This window comes from Euprymna scolopes, chromosome 22, assembly GCF_053919585.1.
Source record: "Euprymna scolopes isolate OS-2025 chromosome 22, ASM5391958v1, whole genome shotgun sequence".
NCBI lineage: Eukaryota > Metazoa > Mollusca > Cephalopoda > Sepiida > Sepiolidae > Euprymna > Euprymna scolopes.
Genome location: NC_136503.1, coordinates 20097075 through 20121987, shown reverse-complemented (window position 1 = coordinate 20121987; position 24913 = coordinate 20097075). Strand labels below are relative to the sequence as shown.

The window sequence follows — 24913 nt, the reverse complement described above, 5'->3', positions numbered from 1 at the left end:
CACAGACTATTTGACCAAGGTAAACATCAAGACAGTTCCTCACTCTTCTTATCATCCAGACCTTGCCCCTTGTGACTTTTGGTTATTCCCTAAGCTCAAGGGAAATCATTAGAGCTTTCCGTTATGAGACAATTAAGATTTAAGAGGCTGTGATGAAAGTCATTAACATGCTCACACAACAGAATTTCCATGCGGCCTAGCAGAAGTTGTTGGAATGGTACAACAAGTGCATTGCAGCAGGAGGAGATTACTTTGAAGGGGACTAGAGTTTCATGTGTGTACTATCGATAAAAGTGCTCATACGAAAAAAGTCTGGAAACTTATTGAAGGCACCTAATATGAGGAAGTTAATGCCATCAATCAGATAGGCTTAATCATGGATAACACTTGATGGTGCTTGGCTGGTATACTTAACAGATTTAAGTTCTCTTCTTTTTAGTAGAATTCTGTCTTTTTTTTTAATTCAGAAAAAACAGATTTCTGATTAAGTTGCGAAAACCTACTGTAGATGTAAGCTTTGCTTTTTGGTTGAAATATTTTTTTTTTAAATAAGAAAATGTTGAATTTTGTGAAATTAACGTCTTATTATTTTTCATCACTATCTAGTTGGATTTTATTTCTATTTCTCTCTCTCGTTTTCTCTTTGTTTTTCTCTTTTCCTCTTTCACTTGTTGTCTTGCTTTGCTTTTCCCTTAAAAAATGTTAATATTGCTATGAAGGCTAAGACTTGAAACAGAGGGTGAGATGACGTTTATTTCATTAAAGAATGACTTCCTGTCTCTCCCCCCCCTCCCCACATGCATATATCTCTAAAACTGTTTTCTTAAACACGTTTCTAATAAACTCCCAAAAAGATCACCACCTAAAAACAGAACCCTACAAGGATTAATATTTTATTTATTTTTTTTTATTATTTAATATTTACTGATTTGATTAAAAAAGTTTTTAAACTGTCATCGTGTATGTATATATATATATATATATATATATATATATATATATATATATATATATATATATAATGTATATATGTCCATAATAGAATAGTGATTTTAAGGTTATGAAGGTTTTTGAAGCATACAAACGATGTTGATTTTTATATTCAGTATTTTATTTTTAATATTTCAAGCAGTCCTTTGCTTTTGATCATAAAAAGTAGTGAAATTAAAGTGAAAGATGGTAAAAAAACTGGAAGTTTGTATTTTGGGCTGCGTTCATTCTTTGCGACAATGTTCAAAAGAGTTTACGTGAATTATTTTTATTGTTTGTGGAAAAAACATGTTGAAACATAAAAAAATAAAATATAAAAAAACAACATTTTCGTGTTTCCAAAACCCCTCATAACTTTGAAATTATATATATGAATAACAATATAGCCATATTCAAAGATCCAAGGTTTTATTTATCTTTACAATCAGTTCTTGATGAGCCGTTCCATATAAGTTAACAAATTTACCAAATTGATTACTATATTGTCCAATTTCTACTATACACTCTTTAATCCTTATCCTCGAGTGGCCTCTTAGCCTTGATAATGTGGTGATGCCTGTGTAAAAAAAAAAAAAAGTGTAGAGCTTCTAAACAAAAAGGATCTGTATACAGAAATAGTGAGATTGCAATATATATATATATATATATATATATAAAAGCATGTAGATATACCTTGAAAGTTTTTTTGTATTTACAGAATGTTTCATTGTATTTTTCAGGGGTGTGTTGTTGGTTTTAGTGGGTCAAAAGTATTTTGTCTGAAAATGAATTCCATTACGTCGATTGATGTTTCACAATCTCTACCAATGTACCAATACTTGGATAAAAAGCTTTTCTCGTAAGATAACAACTGATACTCCACTTTATTCTCATATTCTGTCATGCACACTTAAACATGTTTAAAACCTATTCTTTTATTCTAAGTTGTATTATTGGATTTTCCAAGTCAGACCCAAATAGCTTTTAAGCTGACTAATTAAACTTTGTTTCTGATGAAAGACTTTTCATTAGTTAATGCTGTACCATAATATTGGAAATATAATAATTTACTTTGCTACAGGGTGGAACCATGAAATTGTCACCCTAGAAAAGACAACATGATTCAATTTCCGTTTTTCATTAGTTATTGCTGTACCATGTTATCTCTATATAAATAAAATGAACTCATTTTTTCCCGTCGGATTTTGACCTTAATAGGATTAAAAATCAAGATATTTCATGCAAATATAATATGCACAAACGGCAGAACAATATCTGAGGTGTGTTATAGGCTTATTATTTCTCAAATTCCTTGATAATCTTAGATTTCTATACTTTTTCTCACATTATATTTTCACGTTCGCGCCAACCTACCGTAGTCGTTTTTTTTTTTTTTTCTTTTTTTCCTAAACAACTGGAATGGACTTTTCTTGGTGGCCGAACTGTTAACGTTGCAGATGTTTTTGTTTTTTTTCACACTTTATTTTCCTACTTTTACTCATGACTCCGGGTTTGATCCTTTCTACTTACCTACCATAACATTTTTTAAACCCCCCCCACCCCGTCCCGGAAACAAACACTTGGGCAACGCCGGGTACCCCCGCTAGTTGACAATATAATACTTTACTTTGCTACAATTTGTTTTAAAAATTAGTTTGTCTGATCCAGACAATCTATATTATGAAATTTTTATTTAATTTTAATCATCAGAAAAAGTAAAATTTGGCAAGGGAAATAACATATTTTTAATTGAAAAATATAAAACTGATTGTCACCGTTACATCTTTTAATTATTGGTCCCCTGACAAACCAGGGATTGGACCTAGTAATTCATTTCCATTCGTTTGTTTGTTTGCACTTTTCTCAATAACTACACCTTGGCTTTTAAAAAAAATTTGCACAAACATTAGTCATGATGAAAGTAAATTTTTGCCAGAACAGATTTTTCGGGATTACTCTGGTTGGGGTAAAATTGCCCCCAAATCATTCATCCATTTGCACTTTTCTCAATACCAGCGCTTTAGATTTTTTTTCAAAATTTGCACAAACATTAGTCATGGTGAAAACAAATTTTTGTTAGAACGAATTTTCGGAGATAATTCTGGTTGCTCCCCTAGGGGGCATTATATGGTTAAAATTAATAATTCACGTTCGTCTGTTCGTTTGTTTACACTTTTCTTAATAATAACTACTTGAATTTTTTTTGAAATTTTGCAGAAACATTAATCATGGTGAAAGTAAATTTTTTCCAGAATAACTCTGGTTGCTCCCCTAAGGAGTATTATAGGGGTAAAATTAGTAATTCACTCCTGTTAATGGCGAGGGATCTCTCATGCTCGGCTTGTTTTTTTTTTATATAAGTTTGGTAATGGTGCGGAGAGACTAAAATGAGTGGCTATGGTTAACATGTGCTTGCCGTAAGGAATCAGTTTTATGCGAACGTAGGACTATTTAAATACAAGGAGATACGAGGCGAAGGTGATTATGCAAATTTTAGGGCTGTTGACAGTCCAAAATAATATGACAAAAGGAGCTCTATTTTTTGCTTGAAAAACTTTTCTCTTGGATGTCACTTCATTTGTGTGTGTTTTGTTGTTGGTGAGAGAAAGAAGAAAGCAGAACTGAAAAGTGAATGTTTTCATCGTTAGGAAGAAAGAGAACAAAATAATTAGGCTCGTGTGTGTGTTGTTTTAACTGAAAATCATTTATGTGCCTTAAATATTAATTAATTAAATACATCTTTCACTCGTGTATGCTATAAATATATTTTTTAATAAGTTTTAAAAAATGGGCAAACAAATAAGCATTAAAAACTAAAATGATTAGAAGCTAATAAAAATCCTGAGTTCATTTTAATAAATTATTTCCTCGGATGTTTTTTTTTTTTTTTTTTTTTTTTTTTTTTTTTTTTTTTTTTTTTTCAACTAAAATTCATCAGAGGTGAAATGTCATGATACTAAAACTCTTATAATCAGAATACATTGTGATGTCATAATACATCCTCTCTCTTATTGCTGACATCACTTTATATTATTGCACAGGAATGGTGATTAATTTATAAAATATGCATCAAATAATGCAAGAATGATGATTATTTGTCTACATTAACACTTAATTTTAATGAATTCAACATTAATATACACAAATAATCAACAAAAAATATTTTATTTAATAATCATAAAACACATCTTGTAGATGCTCCATGGACGGCCATCGGTGACTAATTTCATTCATTGCCGGTTTTAAGTTTTTAGCTATTAGACCCGCTCCATCCGCAACCTTAAAATTTCCCTAAAGAAAAAAAAAATCTCTCCTTCTTGAATATGACATCATATTAAACATGACATAAATATTGTAAACTGAATGGTTTTGACAGAAGAAAAAACAAAACAAAAATACACTATATGTGACATGTTTAATCAGCAGCATTAGCCAATGAAAATCTTATATTTACAGTATCTGTCAGGATAGATCTGGTTTGATTGGAGCTATATTGTCTGATCATAACACTCAACTCATCCACACGAATAAATAGATAATACATGTGAAGCTGTTCTAGAAGTATAAATATCAACATTAAAAACAATATAAACAAGAACATAAGTGAATTATGAGATTGTATACCTCTACCTGACAATGTAAGGACAGGCTAAATTCTTATATAAGCCTGACTTCTCCACATTGAATGAAATGTCTATGAAATCATCGGAAGGTTTATAACTAAAAAACTATTTAGGTTGGAATTTTTCTCAATGTTTACTGTTATCAAAGAGCATCTGATCCGCACATCAAATTTTGAAAAATCGGAAGTTAAAATTTGGCAAAAATTCGACCTTGACATAAATTTTCAAGGTAAAAAAATCAAGGTCATGGTAATATTATATGCAAGATTTCATTGGCTATAGTATGAACCAAGTTGTGACTCTCTGCAATGAAGACAACCCAAGTTATTGCCAAAAGTGTAACTTTCATTTTTTCTATGCCTTTAACCTTTGATGTAGATGTGCCCAAATTAAATAAATTCTAAGTATTTTGCTCAAGTATAGTGATGATTAGTCAAGTGATGTAGACAGTAGGCTGTACACAAACAGTGACAAACACTTGTTTTGATATGAAATAGAATAAAATTTCAAGGTGTCATTGTACCTACTTATATCATACTTATCTTTCTATTATATACCTATTTATAACAAAATCCTGTATTTCTTTTTTTTTTTTTTTTTTTTGGTCTATAGCATTGAAAATATTTCATGTGTTTTGGATTAACTTCACAACATTAATTACTTATATTTCATCTACCTCTCTCCTTCAACCTAGGATTCTACCCGCTCTATTTTGTCTCTGATGGTGTAAATACAGCATTTTCATCAGACCTGAGTGCCCAAATATATGTATTTGGAAATTTTAATGTTAACCATTCTAATTGACTTGGCCTCTTTGAGCAAATCAGATGCAACTAGTATCAGCATGCATTCTCTCTATATTGTACAATCCCTTTCTAGGATCCTGGCCCCTGATCTTGAGGATCAGCTAACTTCAATTCTTGACCACTGTTTGCACGAGAGTTGCTCATAATCCACTCAGGAATGTCGATCATCTTGTGATAATGGATGATATCACCTTAAACTCTTGTCTCCGGGCCAAACAGCCATTACTCAAAATGATGAGGTACTGCAAATGGGCTGATTGGGAATTCATCAGAGATCGCATCAGAAATACCTCGTGGGATAGCTGAATAGGTCAAAACAGCATAGAAGTACATGTCTGTATGTGGAAATTCTTCTGCAAGAATTTTGCCAATTCAATCACCATAAATAAGTTTCAAATAACCAGAAATGTATAACATCAACAAAGCGTTGTAAAAGTGTAAAAGCCACAGCTAAGGTTGGGTATACTGGGATGACTAGAAAATGCATCAAGTCGCAGAAATCAGGAATTTACAATTTCTGGAAAATCTATCATAGTGTGATGAATAAAGGTTAATCAGCAATTTCCTCACTATCCAATCACCATGATGTTGTTTGCATGGCAACTAATAAGGTTGAACTATTTGCCCAGCAGTTCACCTTGAACTCCACAAACCACTCCCAATATGCCTTGTTTGGGATGAATCAAAGCAATAATAGAAAAAAAAAAAATGCCCCAAAAAACTTAGCAGAGGTAAATATTTAAACGTGCTACATCATTATTACTATGGCATATTGATGAAATATTATACAGAAACACATGCTTTACTATTATCTTAGCACTAGCAGGAGGGTGTACCTGGCATTGCCTGGTTGTAAAATATGCTTAAATATACTTTCATTTCTCCAGATTTCATATATATTATTAATATAACAGACTCAATTCTCTATCGATTATTCCATATGATATTGTACCTAATATATAGTTGGGATTTCAAAAGTAAAAAGAAGAATTATAACGTGGGTGCCATCAGCTAGAACTAAAACCGATAGAACGGTAACATCAAAAGCTGGTGACGTTACCACTTAACCATCGTCACTTGGATATGAAATCATTAAAATAAACTAACATGAATATACAAAATGTGTAACGATTTGTACATGCACGTAAGAGAATTTTAGACGACTTGAGCTTGGCAAGTTCTGATTTCTTTCAATTTTTACCCCTTTACGACTCCTTAAAAACTATTTTAATTGGCTAAAAATCCATAAAAGAATGGTCGACAAAAAATGCAATCATTTGAGCTGCCTAGTGCCATTCTATGACTTTTCATTTCAGAAGAGATACAGTTTGAAAAAAATGAAGACAGACAGTTTTATAAATGAGATTACTGAAGATGGTTATAACATTTTTTCTTTTATTTATTTACATATGATGGAAATTTTTAGAAGACAATACCATGCACAGGTATAATGAATAGATACAAACTGAAGCAAATTAAGACATATAACGGTGGAAAGTTATAGAAATTCACTTTTATCCATGCATATATATATCTATTTCTTCTTATATTTTATATTGTGTTCTTATTTGCATCAAATGGAATTTCTGTATTGTATGATATTTCGGGAAAATTTCCCTTCATCAGATATGTGTTCGACTTTAGTTCAAACATATATACTGGGAAAATTCGAGATTAACAATATATACTGTATTAATAAATATGAATCTGCATGGCTTATTTCACCGTTATGTGTTAATTCACTTCAGTTTGTATCTATCTGTTACACCTCTGCATTGTATTGCCTTCAAGAAATTACCTGTACATACACACTAGAAAAATGTTTCTGTTAGGAAAGCTATTTTAAATAAGAATAGCTTAAACTTTAGCACTTACTTTTTTTAACACTTTTGTGAGAAAAAGGAACTCTTAAACAAGTCAATTCATTGCACATACTTAAAGCAATTATATATATATATATATATATATAGTAATGTTAGTAATTTATAAAATATATATGGCGATTAAGCTACACTGAATATTCTGCGTTTCATCCACTATTGGATTCGTCAGGCTTATGCGCGAATTTTGTGGTTGCTTCTTGTTTTTATATATGTTGAGAATTTCTAGTTAGCCAATCAGCTTTCTAGTATCCACCGCGCCCCCTCCTATCAGCCAATGGGCAAGCATTTTATCGAACAAAGGATCTGTTTTAAAGTCAAGGGAGAAAACTTTAAGAAAATCATACACAAAGAAATGAAAAAATTAGGCCTAAAAGCGGACGTATCAGCTAACATAAAAATAAGAAACTTCCTGGACGTCACGTTAAACTTAGATAAAAACATATATGAACCATACTTAAAAGATAACGCTACTCCAATTTACGTAAACCCTAAGTCCAACCACCCACCATCAATTATAAAACACATTCCTAACTCGATCGTAAGTAGACTCAGTAATAACTCAAGCGATGAAAATGCATTTAACAGGTCAACCAATATCTACGAAACAGCCCTAAAAAATAGTGGATACAAAAATATCGATATCAAATATAAGCAACAAAACACCAACAACTATAATAAAATTAAAAATAGAAGAAAAAGAATTATAATTTGGTATACGGCCCCATACAATCAAATGTTAAAAATAAAACTTGGCAAGAAATTTCTAGATCTTATCCAAAAACACTTTCCCGCAACCAACTCCTTACACAAAATCTTCAATAAAAATACCTTGAAGTTATCTTACAGTTGTTGCGAAAATTTAGAGATGATAATTAAAGCACATAATAACAAAATGCTAAATGAAAACAATGTAAACAACAACAAAATAAACAATAAAAAAAGTAGACACCATGACAGAAATAAAACCAACACTCGCAGAAATAATAATAATAATGATAATAATAATAATAACAAACCAACCCCGGACGAGAACAACCATACCATAAATAAAAATACTAATAACGAACAAGATAAATGCAATTGTAGACATCGCACACTTTGCCCAGTCCAAAATAAATGTCTAACAAAAAGTGTAGTTTATCAAGCAACAATATTTGCGAAAGAAAACCCGAATAACAAGAAATATTACATAGGCATGACTTCCTTAGATTTTAAAACCCGATACTAGGACCACAAAAATAAAAAACACTGTATAAAAACAACACTAGCGAATAAATACTGGGAACTCAAAGAAAGCGGACATTCGCCGGTAGTCGAATGGAAAATAATGAGACAAGCTACCACGTGCAGACATTTAGACGACCCATGTAAATTATGCCTCCATGAAAAATTTGCTATCCTGTACTTTAAAGAACCTCAAAATCTATTAAACTGTAGACGAGAAATAGCAAACAACTGTGTTCACAAAATAAAACTTACTCTAGGATAGCGATACAAAATAGCTTTAAAACTAACAATAACAATAGAAAACAAACAAATAAATAAATTAAATAAACATGAATATACATAAACGATCACACATATATGTATATATATATATATATGTATATATATGTGCATGTATGTGTGTACACATAGGTATATTTATATATATATAAAAAAAAAAAAAGATCTACCTTAAACCACTAACGTAGTTCTAAAACAGATCCTTTGTTTGATAAAATGCATGCCCATTGGCTGATAGGAGGGGGCGCGGTGGATACTAGAAAGCTGATTGGCTAACTAGAAATCCTCAACATATATAAAAACAAGAAGCAACCACAAAATTCGCGCATAAGCCTGACGAATCCTATAGTGGATGAAACGCAGAATATTCAGTGTAGCTTAATCGCCATATATATTTTATAAATTACTAACTAGCTCTACCTACGTATTGAGCACTTTTGAAGTAAATACTTAAAGTTTACGCATAAATCTATACTTTCGTATATTAAATTTATGTGAGTAAATGAAGTAGTTATATATATATATCTCATCCACATACAATACTGTTTCGCTGTATCACAGCTCATCAGTACGGCTAGGCAGGCAACTACCTCAAGCCAGGATCGTTACTATATATATATATATATATATATATATATATATATATATATATATATATATGCTAGCATGGGTACCCGCCGTTGTCCTGCTATACTAAGAATATTAATTATTTTCATCATGGGCAATGTCGATACCCCCACAACAATTTCAAAAATAAAAGAACGGATAAAAACATGTAAATGTAATCTCCAAAAAAAAAAAGAAGTATGTGATACCCTTGCAACCATATATTTCGGCAGAAGGGATACAAAGAGAAGCTATTCTCTGGATATTGAGCACTTTTTGTTGCTCGTGTGCTGCCCCCCCCCCTCCCCCCCCTAAAAAATAAATGAATCAAAACAAGTTTTTTTTTTCAATAAAAATAGAAGCGAGTGCTGGAGCGATCGGATAAAAATGAAAAAATAGTCGTGTAGACAGACTCCAATCTGAAATGCGAATAAAGGGAAAAGCTAATTTGTCCACTGTAGAAATAATAACGTTTTTATATACATTAGCGTTTGAAAAGTTTAAAAACAAAATGGAATTCTTTTTATTGGCTTGTTTTTGTTTTTTGTAAAGGCATTTTTTTCACGGCTTTTTCCTTTTTTTTTTTTTTTTATAAATAAAGGAAATTTTCGACTTGTTTCTTTTTTTGAGGAGGGGAGGGGGTTCAATTACCGGAATGCTCAAAGATTCTGTATAGTCGTTTCAAAGACAAACAAATGAGATCTTTTCAGTTTAAAAAGACTAATCAGGGGAAATAACTCTACCCGTTTCTAAAAAAATCGATGTCGGAAATAATAATTCCAAAATGATTAAATTAAATATATTATCAATGTAATTGTTATTTAAAGTTGATGAAATAACAATTTTAAATAGAACACTTAAAACAATTCTCTCACTAGAAACTTAAACTAACATACAGCTATTTAGTAAAATCGATTTTCCTTAATATAATATGCAAATAAGATGACCTCATATTCATAAATTTTGACAGAATCATACTATATATAAAATTAATGAAGTATTAAAGTAATGGACTTTTTGTATACATTAATCAAATTATGAACAAACAAACAAACAGGAATACGAATTTATATATAGATATATATATATATATACCCAAAGAAAGTACAATTAAATCAACACTTAGTTTTGGTTTTCCCTTATCATTTCTTTTGAAAGATAGTTTCTTTTTTTTTTTAAGTGCTTCATTTTCAAAAACATTGGCAATAGCAACGCCTTTTTAAAGTACTGCCTTTTCTTTTGAAAAAGTTTTGTTGGCTTTTCTTGCTGAAAGAATTTTTTAGATTGACAAATAAAAACGTCTGCTTAAGACAGCTTTTAATTTTTAACCAATAAAAAGGTCCTCTTAATTATTCATAAAAATTAACATAAGCGACAAATTATGTCATTTTATTTATTTATATTTTATAATTTTATTTTCTGTTGCAAATTATGCTGATGGAATATATTTATTTCTAACACTTCAAGCAAACTGCATTAACCTCTTATTTATTCACATATTTTCATCTTAAAGAGAAGCATTGATGATTGCGTGTCTGGGTGTGACAGATTCTGATTGGAATACTCTGGGGCTGCAGGCGTTGGAAGCGTTGGATTTAAAGACAGCAAAAAAGGCATTCATTTGCACCAGTAATGACCAGTATTTGAAACAGATTAACAGCATAGAGGTATGTTCAATTAATCTTTGCATTCTTTTGTTTTGATATGATAAAATGAAATAAAATTTCAAGGTTTCATTGTACCTACTTAGAGAAAGGATTTATTAAACAAAACAGAATCATAATCTGAAGGCTGTAAGTTCAATCCCTGTACAGGGCAATATGCTTTCCTTTTACTCTGCAATTACACTCCAAAATATATTTTACAAAAAACAATATCCGAAATCGTTTGGATGTAAGTAAATTATTATCTGATATAAAAATGTTGCAAATTATCAGTGTTGTATTATGGAGAGATCTAAGTTATGATTATTGTCGAACTTTGTGAAAATTATCGTTTTCATGTTATGATGAATTATGTTTACTGTTGGACTTTTTGAGTCTTCATTTTATGGAGAAGATAATTATGATTCATCAAACTTTTATATGTTTGAAAGTCAGCAAGAATGTGAAGTGCTAGTTGTATCTAACCATATATCGAGGGCTAACTGTGTCCAGCTGTGTATCGAGAGCTAGCTGTGTCTGGCCATGTATCGAGGGCTTACTGAGAGCTAGCTCTGTCTGGCCATGTACTGAGGGCTAGCTGTGTCTGGCCCTGTATCGAAGGCTAGCTGTGTCTGGATCTGTATTGAGGGCTAGCTGTGTCTGGCCCTGTATTGAGGGCTAGCTGTGTCTGGCCCTGTATCAAGGGCTAGCTGTGTCTGGCCCTGTATCGAGGGCTAGCTGTGTCTGGCCCTGTATCGAGGGCTAGCTGTGTCTGGCCCTGTATCGAGGGCTAGCTGTGTCTGGCCCTGTATCGAGGGCTAGCTGTGTCTGGCCCTGTATCGAGGGCTAGCTGTGTCTGGCTGTGTACCGAGGGCTAGCTATGTCCGGCCGTGTATCGAGAGCTAGCTATGTCTGGCCGTGTATCGAGGTCTAGTTACTAGTTTAATTTAGCCATGTAAGAGGCACTAGAGATGTAAATGTCAATCTGAGCACAAGTTTATATGATGGGGGGGGGGGAACGCGTGGTTTATAAATATAAATGCATTAGTTTCCATATAAATGAATTAGCTGCATTAAGAAGAACGATTTCGGAATAAGAGACAGCAAAAGGATCATGTTAAATTTAAAAACTCATTTTAATGTGAGTGTGCTGCCAATTTCTTTTTATTTTCTTATTAGATTACAGATTTTCGAAGAGAGATCAACTTTGACAGAATTTAAGTTCAGGCAAGATTAATGCGCATTCACATTAACGTTTTTTTTTCCTGTTAATAAGTTGTTACTGTTAAAAGTGACCCTATATACATCTTTTCCTGCAACATTTTATGTAACGCGGAAAAAATAAAATTAAGGAAACTTTCAAAGATCAGCTGAAATAATCCCTTCCAGATTCTGCATTTAAGAAGAAATGTACACCGTATATTTCTAAAATGCTTCTTAAAATAAATGTAGTATTTTAACGATATAGTTTCCCTGAATACTAAAATAATATACAAGGGCATAAGGTTAGATATGTTCTTATTCAATCGATGTTATGTTGAGTTGTCATTGAAATGGCAAATTATCTCCCCTTAGTCAGTGACTATTTTGTTCATTCGAAATTACCTCCCTTTTGTATTAGACTAACTTTCTTAAATTGCACAAGACGGAGAGTTGTAATTTATGTATTATGTAAAACTAGTTGTGCTTAGTTAGCGTTGTCCGGAATCACGTTAATTTTATTGTTATTTAGTTTCGGTTGTACTAATCTGCTTTTTGTCCTTAACCAAAGTATTATTACATTTTTAAAACAGAATTTTAAAAAATTTACTTTAATTATTACAGTATTGTTTGGTAAGTATTTTATTTTTATGAAAATCGCTCTAGACAAAGCATGAAGCCACTTTGTATAAGAAACTAACAAAGACGAAAGATGCCTACTGGTCTTAATGTTGAAAAAGAATAATGTAAAAAGAAAACGGTGAGCAGGAAGAAAATTTCACAAACGTTTAGTTCTTGTAAAGAAACTACTGGAAAATGTGTATTATAACAAGGTATCAAAACAGTGAATTGATGGAAACCACAATTCAAATGAGTTCGAAAAAGGAAGCAGACAATTTTGAAGAATATGTTATAACAGTAATATAGAAAAGACTGAGACTAGCAGGTCTGTGAGAGAAGGGATTATTTTTGACTGAGGTAACAAGTTGATCATTTGATTCTGAGAAATTTATTTTTAACAGTCTGATTGAAATCAGAGTGAAAACTTTTCCCTGATAGATTTTCAGACTTTCTTTTTAAAATGTCTTCTCTCTTTTCACATGGCTTGTATCACTTTGCTATTTTTCTAACCAATAAAATTAATTGGCTGCTGCTACTAGATCAGGCTGTCTGAAGATATTGGTTTCCTGAGACGAAATGCACCGAACATTGATGTTTTTTGTTTTTCTACTCCCTTTTGCAAAACTTGATTATGTTCTGCCACACCAAAACCAAAAACAACAACCTACCTTTTCCCCCTTCCCATTTCCCCTTTTCTCTTTCTATCTCCCTCACTTCCTGACTGGTTTCCTAATTTAAAATGTACCAGACATTAATACTGTGATCCTTTTCCTCTCCCATTTCAAAACTCATGTTCTGCAGGGCAGGGACCTCCCCCCTCCCGTTAAAATCTGCTATAAAACAACTATAAACTAGCAAATGAAGATACAAAAAGCTTGAAGAATAAAAACCTTCTACAAAATAACTGGATGCAACATGAATACTATTTCAAAATAACTAGATTCAGCATTAAATAACAAGAAAAGGGTTGATATGCCGTAAAACAAAACAACCAAACCAAAATTAATTGGTATACGTTGTATCTAAATATCTGATATGCTTCCCAAGTTTGAAGAAATGTATGTGAAGATCACAAATTATATTGGTTGAAGCGTTGTGAAAAGAAGAACCAAGATGAGAACAGTAATCCGAACAATCCAACTTTCAATCCTTATCTCAAAAATTCCGAAATACTACAAATCATTAATTGTTTTTTTTATTTTGTGTTTAATACAACAGGACCGACGGAAACGTGGTGAAAATGACAACATTGTATTTTTAGCTGATATATATGCCCAGCAGGGTAAGTTACAGGAAGCGGCCAAACTCTACAAGAAAGCTGGGCAAGAACAAAAAGCCATGACCATGTTTTCTGATCTGCGGATGTTTGACTGTGCCAAGGTAAGAACCTTTCTGTTTCTTGTATTATTGTTCTTCTACCCACAGATCTTAAATCTCATATGAAGTACTTAATATATGATATCTTAAATATCATATTAAATAGTAAATATATCTTAGACATGCAAATATATGATATCTTACATATCATATATTTATTATTTTATATGATATCTTAAATATCATGTGATCTTTAGCAGGATCCAAGTCCTCACGTTATTGGGTGAAATATCAAAAAAAAAAACCTGTAAAAAGAATACATATTAGAGTATCATTTCTAAAAAAAAAAAAAATATATATATATATATATATATATATATTGTTATAAAAAAAAAAAAATCAACCATCCCTTCTGCCAGAAGTGAGTATTTATTGTTTTCAAGATAACAAAAAAGCACAAATAATAGCTTACAAATTTTTTTGATTAGTTTAGTCTGACTTTGCAAGCAATGCCAAGGCAAAATAATCCACCTTAGTAATTTGTTATGTTAAATGTGCGTTTATTATTTTTATAATGTTTATTTATATTTCTATCTTTCAAATATTTTTCTTCTGCGTAATCATTAGTATTGCCATTATAAATTTATTTAAAGGAAATACATTTGTGAAATTATTGAAAAGATGTTTATTTAGCTTTATCAATGCATTTGTGATATTTTTGCATTAAACATTAATATTTAATATAGTTTTTTTTTTTTTAAAGTCTGCAAAAATACCGATCCTGAGTAAAGTAGCAACCTTTGTTTAGTCAGTTATAAAACTTGATTATGTAGTAGAGTTGACATCTATTCAATGTAGTCGCCTTCAGCCTCAATCACCGCCTCGGTATGGATCCAGAACTGGGATCATGCCTTTTTTACAAGTGCTGGCAGGAGCTCGGCAAATACTCGGTGGATGGTGGTGATCAGGCTGGATTTGGTGTTATGGGAGGTTATTGATGTTCTCGATGTATGACCAAATGAAGTAGACCAGCGGGTTCAGTTCAGGGGAGGAGGAGGGGCAATGAGAGAAGGGTACAACGTCGTAGCATTCCTTCTGAAGTCAAGCCTTGGTCTCTTTGGACTTGTGGGCCGGCGCCAAGTCTTGCTGCTACATCCAGGGTCTGCCAGTGGCCACCTGATTTCACTAGGGGATCACCATTCTTTTTAGCACATCCAGGTACTTTCAAGCTGACTTCAAAGATGTGAGTGGCATGATGTGGCCCTCACTTGAAACCATACCAAAGACCATAACCGTGGTTGAAACTTTATTTGTATCACCCTGGCACATCCCTCTTATTTGTGTCAATCCAGTGATGCATTTTGAGGGTGCTGGCAATGGTCCTCTTGTCATAACTTAGATCAATAGAGAGCATTAGTAGTACAGTGGCGCATCTTTGATCTTGCTTGTTGAACATTGTGTCACTTTCAGACATGATAGAAGGCTCACGTCGCTCTTTAGATTTGTACACAACTGGCCAACTAGAAGATGGTCTGCAACAAAAAAAGAAACCCGATTTTCATCAAACGGAAATGAAATCATGTTGTCTTTTTTTTTTGGGGGGGGGGTGACAATTTTATCATTCCATCCTGTAAACTATAATTTTCTTCAGCAGTGAACAGCTGTAGTTTTCTTCTTCATCTCCTTTGGCCTTCCCTGTTGACTCAAGTAAATAATCCATCACATCTCAATGTGGTACATATACACAGCTCACCTTCTTCAAATGAAATCGCCTATTCTTCAAACAGTTTCCTTTTATGCAACTTAGGATCATGTAATTTGTATACAAATTGCGAGAATTCACATTACTTTTGCATGCCCTTTGAGTAAAATATCTACATCTCTATAACAATAATCTCCTTGCTTAGGTGACTCGACAACGCCCAGGAGTGCTAATGTGTAACAAATATATCATATCTTAAATATGATGTGAAACAGTAGATATGCATTTTTTAATGCTCTGAGCTAACGACAGATGGATATCAGAACTTTACAAATTAACTTAATTTAACATGTAAATGTAATCAAAGCTATGTATTAGGTATAATATAAAAATTAACTCTGTGATAATGAATATGAAATCTGCATAAATGAAAATATATTTAAGTGTATTTTATGAGTAAGACCCCCCACTCCCACCCCCCACCGGCCCCTAGACTTTAAATAAGTCTTTTTTTTTTTTTAATGGAGGGGATAGTTATGCAAATTAAATAGTGATTTGCAAAAAATCAATATTTGTATCGATTCAGACAGTTGTATACTGTATTTTATAGATGAGATCCAACCCTAAAACAAGTGACTCAATCAGTGATCACTGAATATAAAGATGTTAAGCTTGTAAAATTAACAAAATGTAACAAATCCAGACACAGATCATTCTTATTTTGCTGCACGATTTGAGTTACAGATTATCTGGACATGATCTTTGGGAAACAATTTTTAATTTATTTAAGATTGAAATGAATCTTCTTGATACAAACTACATACATTCTAGTTTAGAAAAATGAGGAGAAAAGAGAAAGATTTCTCTCATATTGACTAGATAGAGTTTGATGCTTGTTAAAATATAGTTTGCACGGAACTTAAGCACTCTATTTCAGCATGATGGTCTTTCTCACATGCTGTTGTCATGTTTTGCTTTTCAGGATTTTATTGGGACCGGAGCTCCATTTGAAAAACGACAACTAATTAGCAAGCAAGCAGATTGGGCAAAGAGTAGTAACGAACCCCGAATTGCGGCTGAAATGTATTTATCAGCTGGTGAATACATCAAAGCTGCTGAAATCATGAGGCAACATGGCTGGTCAGAATTGTAAGTAATTTTTGTGTGTATTAATGTCAAATATTTGAACTTGAGGTTAATTTTGTTATCAATATTTTATTGACGTTTCTGAATTTTTGAGATGAGGATTGGTTAGTTGTATTATTTGGATTCATCAGACTACTATTCTCATCTTGAATATGATTTTCACAACGTTTCGGTTGATGTAACTTCCGACTTTCTTCAGATATATCTTGTCGAAGTTGGGAATTTGAACGGAATTTCAAACAGAACCCTTTTTTTACTTCACGAGGGTAGCACGCTCTTGTTCCGTCAGCCATGACTGGATAGAGGTCCTAAGTAATTCGCAATTGGACCTTCAACCTTCAAGTGAATATTACTTTTACAATTGATTTTTCCAAGTACTTTAACCAGGGTTAAAGAGTGTACAGTAGTCAATTGGACAATATATTAATCATTACTAATGGAAATTTGGTAAATTTGTTAACTTAACTGGAATGGCTCATCAAGAACTTGTTTATATTGGACTTAAAGACAACCATATTGTAGTCAGCTGGAAAGCAAACAAATGGAAGACAGTTCCACAGGCGTGCAGTTCTAAGAAAGAAAGTTTGTTCATGGAATCTACGTTTAGGTTTAAGTACAGATAAAGAGTGGGGGAAATTATTGATAGTGTTTTCAGCTAGATGAGTATTTCTCATGAAAGTTTGGCTAATGGGGACCAATAGATTGGAGCTCAGATGAGCACTTGCTATGAAAATAATGATAAAGCAGAGACAGACTCATAACATCTCTTCTGTGAGAAAGAGGTTGCAGGGAAGAGAAAAGGGCACCCCTACTAGGCTACGAAGTCTATTTTGAACTCTTTCACAGCAGAATAAGTCCTTTCTAGCAGCTCCTGCCCATATGTGGCAACAGTACTCCATCCTTGGACGTACCTGGCTCTTATATAGTTAGAGAATTGCATCAGCAGTGAGATATCTACTGGATTGATAGAAGGACCCCACCATTTTTCCAGCGACCTTGGCAACAGATTTGATGTACGTGTCCCATTTCAGATCAGGAGTAAAGGTTAAGCCCAGAAGTTTCTCAAAACATGAAGCTTCCTCAAGACGAGAGCCATTCATTTCAATTGATGCCAGATGAGGATCAGAGCAATGATATGTAAAGATAAAAGCTTGGTTTTAGATGCATTAAAAGTAACAAGCCACCTCTTTCCCCATTGTACCACTTGCTCAAGATCAGAGGAGAGAGAATCAGAGAGAACTTGGTCGTTTACGGTCTTTGATGTGCTACCATAGATGGTAGTGTCATCAGTGTAAATGTCGATGAATGATGTAAGGATGTGATTTGGAAGATCATTAATGTAAATCAGATAGAGAGTTGGGCCCAGGATGGACCCTGAGGGACTCCAGCATTAATACTGTGAGCTTCTGATTTCTACCTATCAACCACTACTCTTATGAACCTATCAGAGAGAAATGATTTCCAGCTATATCATAGCTGGAGATCTTGTGAAGTAAACCTTTATGCCACACCCTTGCCACATCCTATGGGACCAGATCTACAGGGATACTATGTAGGAAGTTGAGCAGCGAGATGTCTGTTCACATTACACTTCAACTTCTGCTTGTCAGTACAATCAGGGAAGTAGGAAACCAGGAGAGAATTCCAAAGTCTAGCAGTATGAGGAAAGAAACTATGAGAGTAGAAGGCCTTCTGGCATTCAGGGATCTCAACAGTGAAGGGGTTGGATTTTGCTGCTTGTTGGTTTAGTTGGAGGTATGTTGAGCAGGCACAAGTACTATGAGTTCGTCAGAGCACATTGCATTAAAGTACTTGTAAAACAGGTGCAGGGATGCAATATTGCAGTGATGGGACAGGAGTTGAAGTTTGATTGACAGTGCGGGACCTATTAGGTTGGCGACTCTTTTTTAACGTTGTCCAAGAGGGAGGGACTAGTGATTATTACAGCAGCCCAAATGTGGTAGCAATACTTCATGCATGGGCGAATGGTGACTTTGTAGTGATATAGGATACTGTCAGGTGTGAGTATTTTTCTGGCATGGTAGCGGGAGCCCACATTCTTGTCAATGTCCTCAATGTATTTGTTCCAATATATATAGTTTTTTTTTCTTTTGAGGAATATATATATATATATATATATATATTTTTTTTTTTTTTTTTACATGGAAGTCACCACATATCAAGGCCCAGAGGCCACTCAGGGATAAGGGTTATTGCGTATACAGTATTCAATGGGATAATATTGTAGTAATCATGGAAATTTTATAAAGTGGATTACTTAAGGGGGCAGTTTATCAAGAATTTGTTTATGTTGGACTTGAAGACATTCAAGTTGTAGTCAAGTGGGAAAATGGCAAACGGAAGAAAGTTCCACAGGTGTGCACTTCTAAGAAAGAAGCTTTGTTCATGGAATCTTCATTTTGATTTAGGCACAGATAAAGAATAGGGAAAATTATTGACAGTGGTTTCAGCTAGACAAGTATTTTTCGTGAAAGATTGGCGAGGAGGGTGGGGGACCAGAGATTGGAGCTCAGACGAGCACTTCCCATGGAATATAAACTCTGTAAATTAGAAATTACAAGAATTTAATACAAAAACGTGAAAATTTTCTTAGTTCCAAAAGTAAGGATATAGGATACTGTCAGGTGGGAGTAATTTTCTTGTTCTTCTGCCCACATCTTCAGTTTGACCCCCTTAATGCTTGCTTCCTTTCTCAATTCTATTCAAAGCCACTTAATATATAACATTGTAACAGTGGCAGTGTGTCTTGTTTAGTATAAACTATCTGCCCACCTGGCAATACGCTTGAACATATTTTAATTTATGCAGATTGCTTATGCATTATTATAGAATCAATCCTCTAGTGATTATTATATATTACGAGGAATAATTTGTATGGTGGACAAATTCGCAAAAAGAAAAAAAAAAATAATTATAATTTCATTCATCAAATTCCGTCTGTCTTTGTTTACAATATCATGTCAGCTGATATTTGGGCTTGAAGATGCATGCTCTGGAAAAATCACATCTGATTAATGCTTAGTTTTAAAATATGCAAATGAAGAAATGATTTGCAGTGATTTTAAATGGTGCCACTTTTATTGTAAATTGAACTCATTAATAAGAAAAAATTAAAATAAAATTCTGCTGTATACCTGGGCTTGAACATATGGTCAAGTGGATATGGGTGTTGGTATGTAGTCGATGGGCAACCACTGAACTATATCTCCAAATGACAATAAATCTGTTTTTTTTTTTTTTTTTTTTTTTTTTTTTTTTTTTAAGAAGAAGAAATGATTTGTTGAGATTTTATTATTTCCTTTGACCGGTGTAATGTAAAATATTCCCTTGTAAAAATTCTTTTTTTTTTTATCTATAAGAAGTAAAAAAATATTTTTAAGATTGGATTTTTTCAATTTTTGATACTTATGAAATGAATTTCTGTACCAAACATATCTAAGAACACTGCCAGACATATAAATTACCTTTGTGTGAAATTTGCAAGATAGGTTCAGCCGTTTTGGAACCTATGAGGAAGGAACTTGCGCACACACACATGCACACACACAAACACACACAAACACACACACAAAATAACATTTATATAATAGTAAAGATAAAAAAAAAATTAATAACCAACACCCATATCCACTTGACCATGTATTAATGCATCTAACACATATATTCCCTCTATGAAATATTGTCGAATTGTTAGTTAAACTTGTCAATCAGTTATTATTTTTCCTTTCTTTTTTACAGATTGATAAACTTAGTGCATAAAGTTGACAAGGATGATCAAGAAGTGCTTTCGCTGTGCGCTCAGGCTCTGATCGAACAGCAACAATACAACCAGGCAGCCGAAGTTTATACCAAAATGGGAGATGTTAAAGCTCTCATTAAACTTTGGGTTATGGCAAGGAAATGGGAAGATGTAAGTTATCCGTTCAAAGTTATTTTCTCTTTCTATAAAATTAGTTTGATTTTTTGTTAAATTGAAAATGCTTATTAATAAACTTAGCTTGTACCCCTTATCTCCATTTCCAGTGGTTATGTCTCTGAGATTGGCTATTCATAGGTTCTGTGTGATCACATTGTACTTGTAAAAAGGTTTCCATCCTGATGAAGGCCACAGATGTTGAAGAGTCTCATTCTATTATCACTGCCTTTACGTAGATCATGAATGTAATTGTCTGACGTTGGTCATCAGAGATGTATCACTGAGGAGCAGAGGTCAGTTTTAAGCAAGTAGAATGAATAACAGTTTGATGATTGTTTTTTTTTTGTATAAAAATGATTATTTGAATAAATATTACAATATTCAGTTGCGGAAGAAAAATGTCTAGTTGTGCTTTCCATCTAAAATGTTTTTGGATTAACTTTTTGTTCTTAAATTCTGGACAATTTTAATTGGCAACAATGACCCCCTCAAGTCTGGGTGTTATCTCAGATCTATGTGAACTTTTTGGGTAAGCAGAATTAAAAATTTTCTCTGAGAATGTGATTTTATTATTTGTAGTGAACTATGTAGCACAATATTACTTTCTGAGTATTTATTAGTACTTATTAATTTATCTTATTTCAGCCAATTTTATATTTAAAATACAATGGACACCATTTTCATAGGAATGTTAATAAGCTCATAGTTGTTTGTTGATTTAAATATATTTCTCATTCTGTGGAATTCCCAAGCGTCCTGCAAGTAAATTAATGTTGTACCTTCCTCCTTTATTATATCTTTCTCAAATCAGAGAGATATCTGTGTCCTTAGACTCAAGAAAATATCTTTTGACAGCCTCGTTCATCACACTATCCACTGATCTTGGCGACCCCAGCTACAGACAATCCTGGCAAGATGACAGGTCACACCTGTTATTCAAATATCTCCATTCTTGGGAATTATATTTGTGTTTCTTGTTATATTGAATAAACTTGTAGATTTCTTTTTTTTTCTTTTCAATCTGATAGTATCGGCACATACCAGCAAGGCCATCTGGTGTTGCACTGGGCACAAATATTTTTATAATGTTACCACTTCTCATATTACCATCCAAAATGGAGGTTACTGTTAGGATGCAAAGAAAGACAACACTTTTGTGCTATTTTGAATTCATCACAATGTTCAAAAGTAATGGAAACCCATATGTACCATTACACACATGTACTAACATGTAAACCAAAGGTTCTCAACCAGGATCCACATGGACCCTAGGGGTCCATTGAATATTTCTTGGTGTCCACAGGCAAAATATAACACATTGGGAGTCCATAATGATATTTTGATGGTCAACGAAGAAGGGTAACTCTTAATGGTTTTTATCATTAAAAATTTAATTTCTAATGTAATTTTGGTTCGATGTGAAAAAAAGCTGAAGTAGACATTCGAACGAATTTGAATGTATTTTCTAGATTTCCAAAAATTTCCATAAAATTGTCTTGAAAGCAATAAAAAAAAAAATTAAAAAAATTAATTTTCATTTAAAAAATAAAGCTTAATTATATACTATTATTTTGTTTATTAAAACCTTAAAATTTATATTAGTGAAGAATAGAATATTATTTTATGACAAATGAGAGGGGTCCATCAATAAAAAATAATAAATCCATGAACAAAGCTTCTTTCTTAGAACTGCACGCCTGTGGAACTCTGTTCCGTCTGCCTGCTTCCCTCTGGACTACAATTTGGATGTCTTCAAGTCCAATGTTAACAAATTCCTAATGAACCGCCCCCTTAAGTAAACACTTCAGCAAATCTCCTCACTAACTTTATGTACTTGCAATAACCCTTATCCCTGAGTGGCTTCCGGGCCTTGATAAGTGGTGATCACTGTGTAAAAAAAAAAAAGAAAAAAAAAGGGGGTCCATGGGTAAAAAAAGGTTGAGAACCACTGATGTAGACACTTGGGACCCAACATGTAACTGTGTACATAGCAAGGAATAAAAGATGAGTAATAACTTGACTTGCTTTTTTTCTGTTGTAAGAACAACGTTTACTTTTTTTTTTCACATGGGAGTCACCACTTATCAAGGCCTGGAAGCCACTCGGGGATAAGGGTTATTGCGTGTACAGTAGTCAATGGGATAATATCGTAGTGATCATTAGTAATGGAGACTTGATAAAGTATCTTACTTAAGGGGGCGGTTTATCAGGAATTTGTTTATGTTGGATTTGAAGACATCCAAATTGTAGTCTGGTGGGAAACAAGCAAATGGAGGAGAGTTCCACATGAGTGCACTTCTAAGAAAGCAGCTTTGTTTGTGGAATCTACGTTTTAATTTAGGCACAGATAAAGAATAGGGAAAATTATTGACAGTGGTTTCAGCTAGACGGGTGTTTTTCGTGAAAGATTGGCAAGGGGAGAGAACAGAGATTGGAGCTCAGACGAACACTTGCCATGGAAGTAACAATAAAAACAGGCTTGCAATGTCTCTTCTGTGGGAAAGTGGTTGTTGGGAAGAGAAAAGGGCATCCCCCACTACGCCGTGAAGTCTATTTTGTACTCTGTCAAGGCAGGATAGGCTGTTTTTAACAGCTCCTGCCCAGATGCGGCAGCAGTACTCCATCCTTGGACGTACTTTCCCAAATAAAACATGATCGTGCTCCTTCTCTTTGACTTCTATTGTCTCGAATGTCATCGTCAATCTGTGCACACATTCTTTTTATAGTCTTTTTCTTTTTCCTTAGCATGATGTCACTTTGCACACAGCTTGGCATTTGCATACGTCTATGCTTTGTTACACATCTTCCCAGGCATTAGCTTCTCTTTTTATTGCCTGTTGTCATGTGATGCTCCTATCAGTGAAGGGATGCCAACAGGACTGACCAGCTCTGTCTTTTCCCAACTCTCTCTAGTTTAATGGCTGATGTCATTTGCCTTTTCTGATGTCATCCGCTGTATAGACATCCACTATATCACTTTCAATCAATAAAAGATTCATCCACTATTCACAGGGAAAAATAGACAAGGATGTAACACACAAGATGACAGTGTAGTATCTGTTCTGATGATAGTTCATCTTTTCTGTCCTTGGTCAGTGGATGAGAAATCCTTTGTGACTGAGATAATTTTTATTTTTGTTTCTATCTAGAGTACCTCTTTTTGGGGGAGCCAAATTTTCCCCACATTAAAAACCGATCTTGTGTCTTAACTCTACCCTCTTGGGGAGCCAAGTAAATAGGAACACAAAAATTTGTTGTAAACACAAGAAAAAACTTTTGTAAATGTAATTAATATTAATATTTTGGTAATTTTTAGGCAATTTTATTTATTAAATAAAACCATAATGGATACAAAGAGAAATTGGTTTGCCGGTGCGATGGTGTGTGTGTGGGGGGTGGGTGCTATTTTTATTTACTTATAATTCAGAAACGGATCGCAATTTGTTGAAAATTAAGTTTGTTTCCCTTATTAAAAGGTCGCAAAGAGACATTTAAACACAAATGCAAAATGTTTGGTCACCTGATCAAAACCATCATTGAATTTAAAAAATAACGAAAAAGAAAATGTGGTGTCACTAAGGAGAGGAAATAGAGAAAGCATATAAGCAGTTAATCGTTCTATCAACTCCTCTTGCCTATGCCTCGTCGGTATATCTTTCTTTCTATCTAATGATGGTAGTTTCATTTAAATTGCCTTTTTGAAAATTAATGAACAAATATTTTTTAAAAATGCTTTAGTAAGTCAGCCTTTTTTATTAAATCACTTTAATTACTCTTAACATTAACAAAACTATTGCACATATATATATATATATATATATATATATATATATATATATATATATATATTATGACCACAAAAGTACATTGCATATATATATTATGACCACAAAAGTACATTCAATAATAAAAAAACACTGTATGAAAACAACTCTAGCAAACAAATACTGGGAA

General features: G+C 33.2%; 1 protein-coding gene across 1 annotated transcript in view; it reads left to right on the top strand.

Moving 5' to 3' along the window:
• The window catches only part of LOC145243910 (intraflagellar transport protein 122 homolog), a 166372-nt gene that overhangs the window by 73362 nt on the left and 68097 nt on the right, over positions 1–24913 (top strand). Inside the window, exons 14-18 of the mRNA XM_080107019.1 lie at positions 1710–1828; positions 10907–11060; positions 14076–14237; positions 16859–17025; positions 20782–20953. Of these exons, the coding sequence (XP_079963145.1) occupies positions 1710–1828; positions 10907–11060; positions 14076–14237; positions 16859–17025; positions 20782–20953 (774 nt within the window). The remainder of the gene's footprint in view (positions 1–1709; positions 1829–10906; positions 11061–14075; positions 14238–16858; positions 17026–20781; positions 20954–24913) is intronic.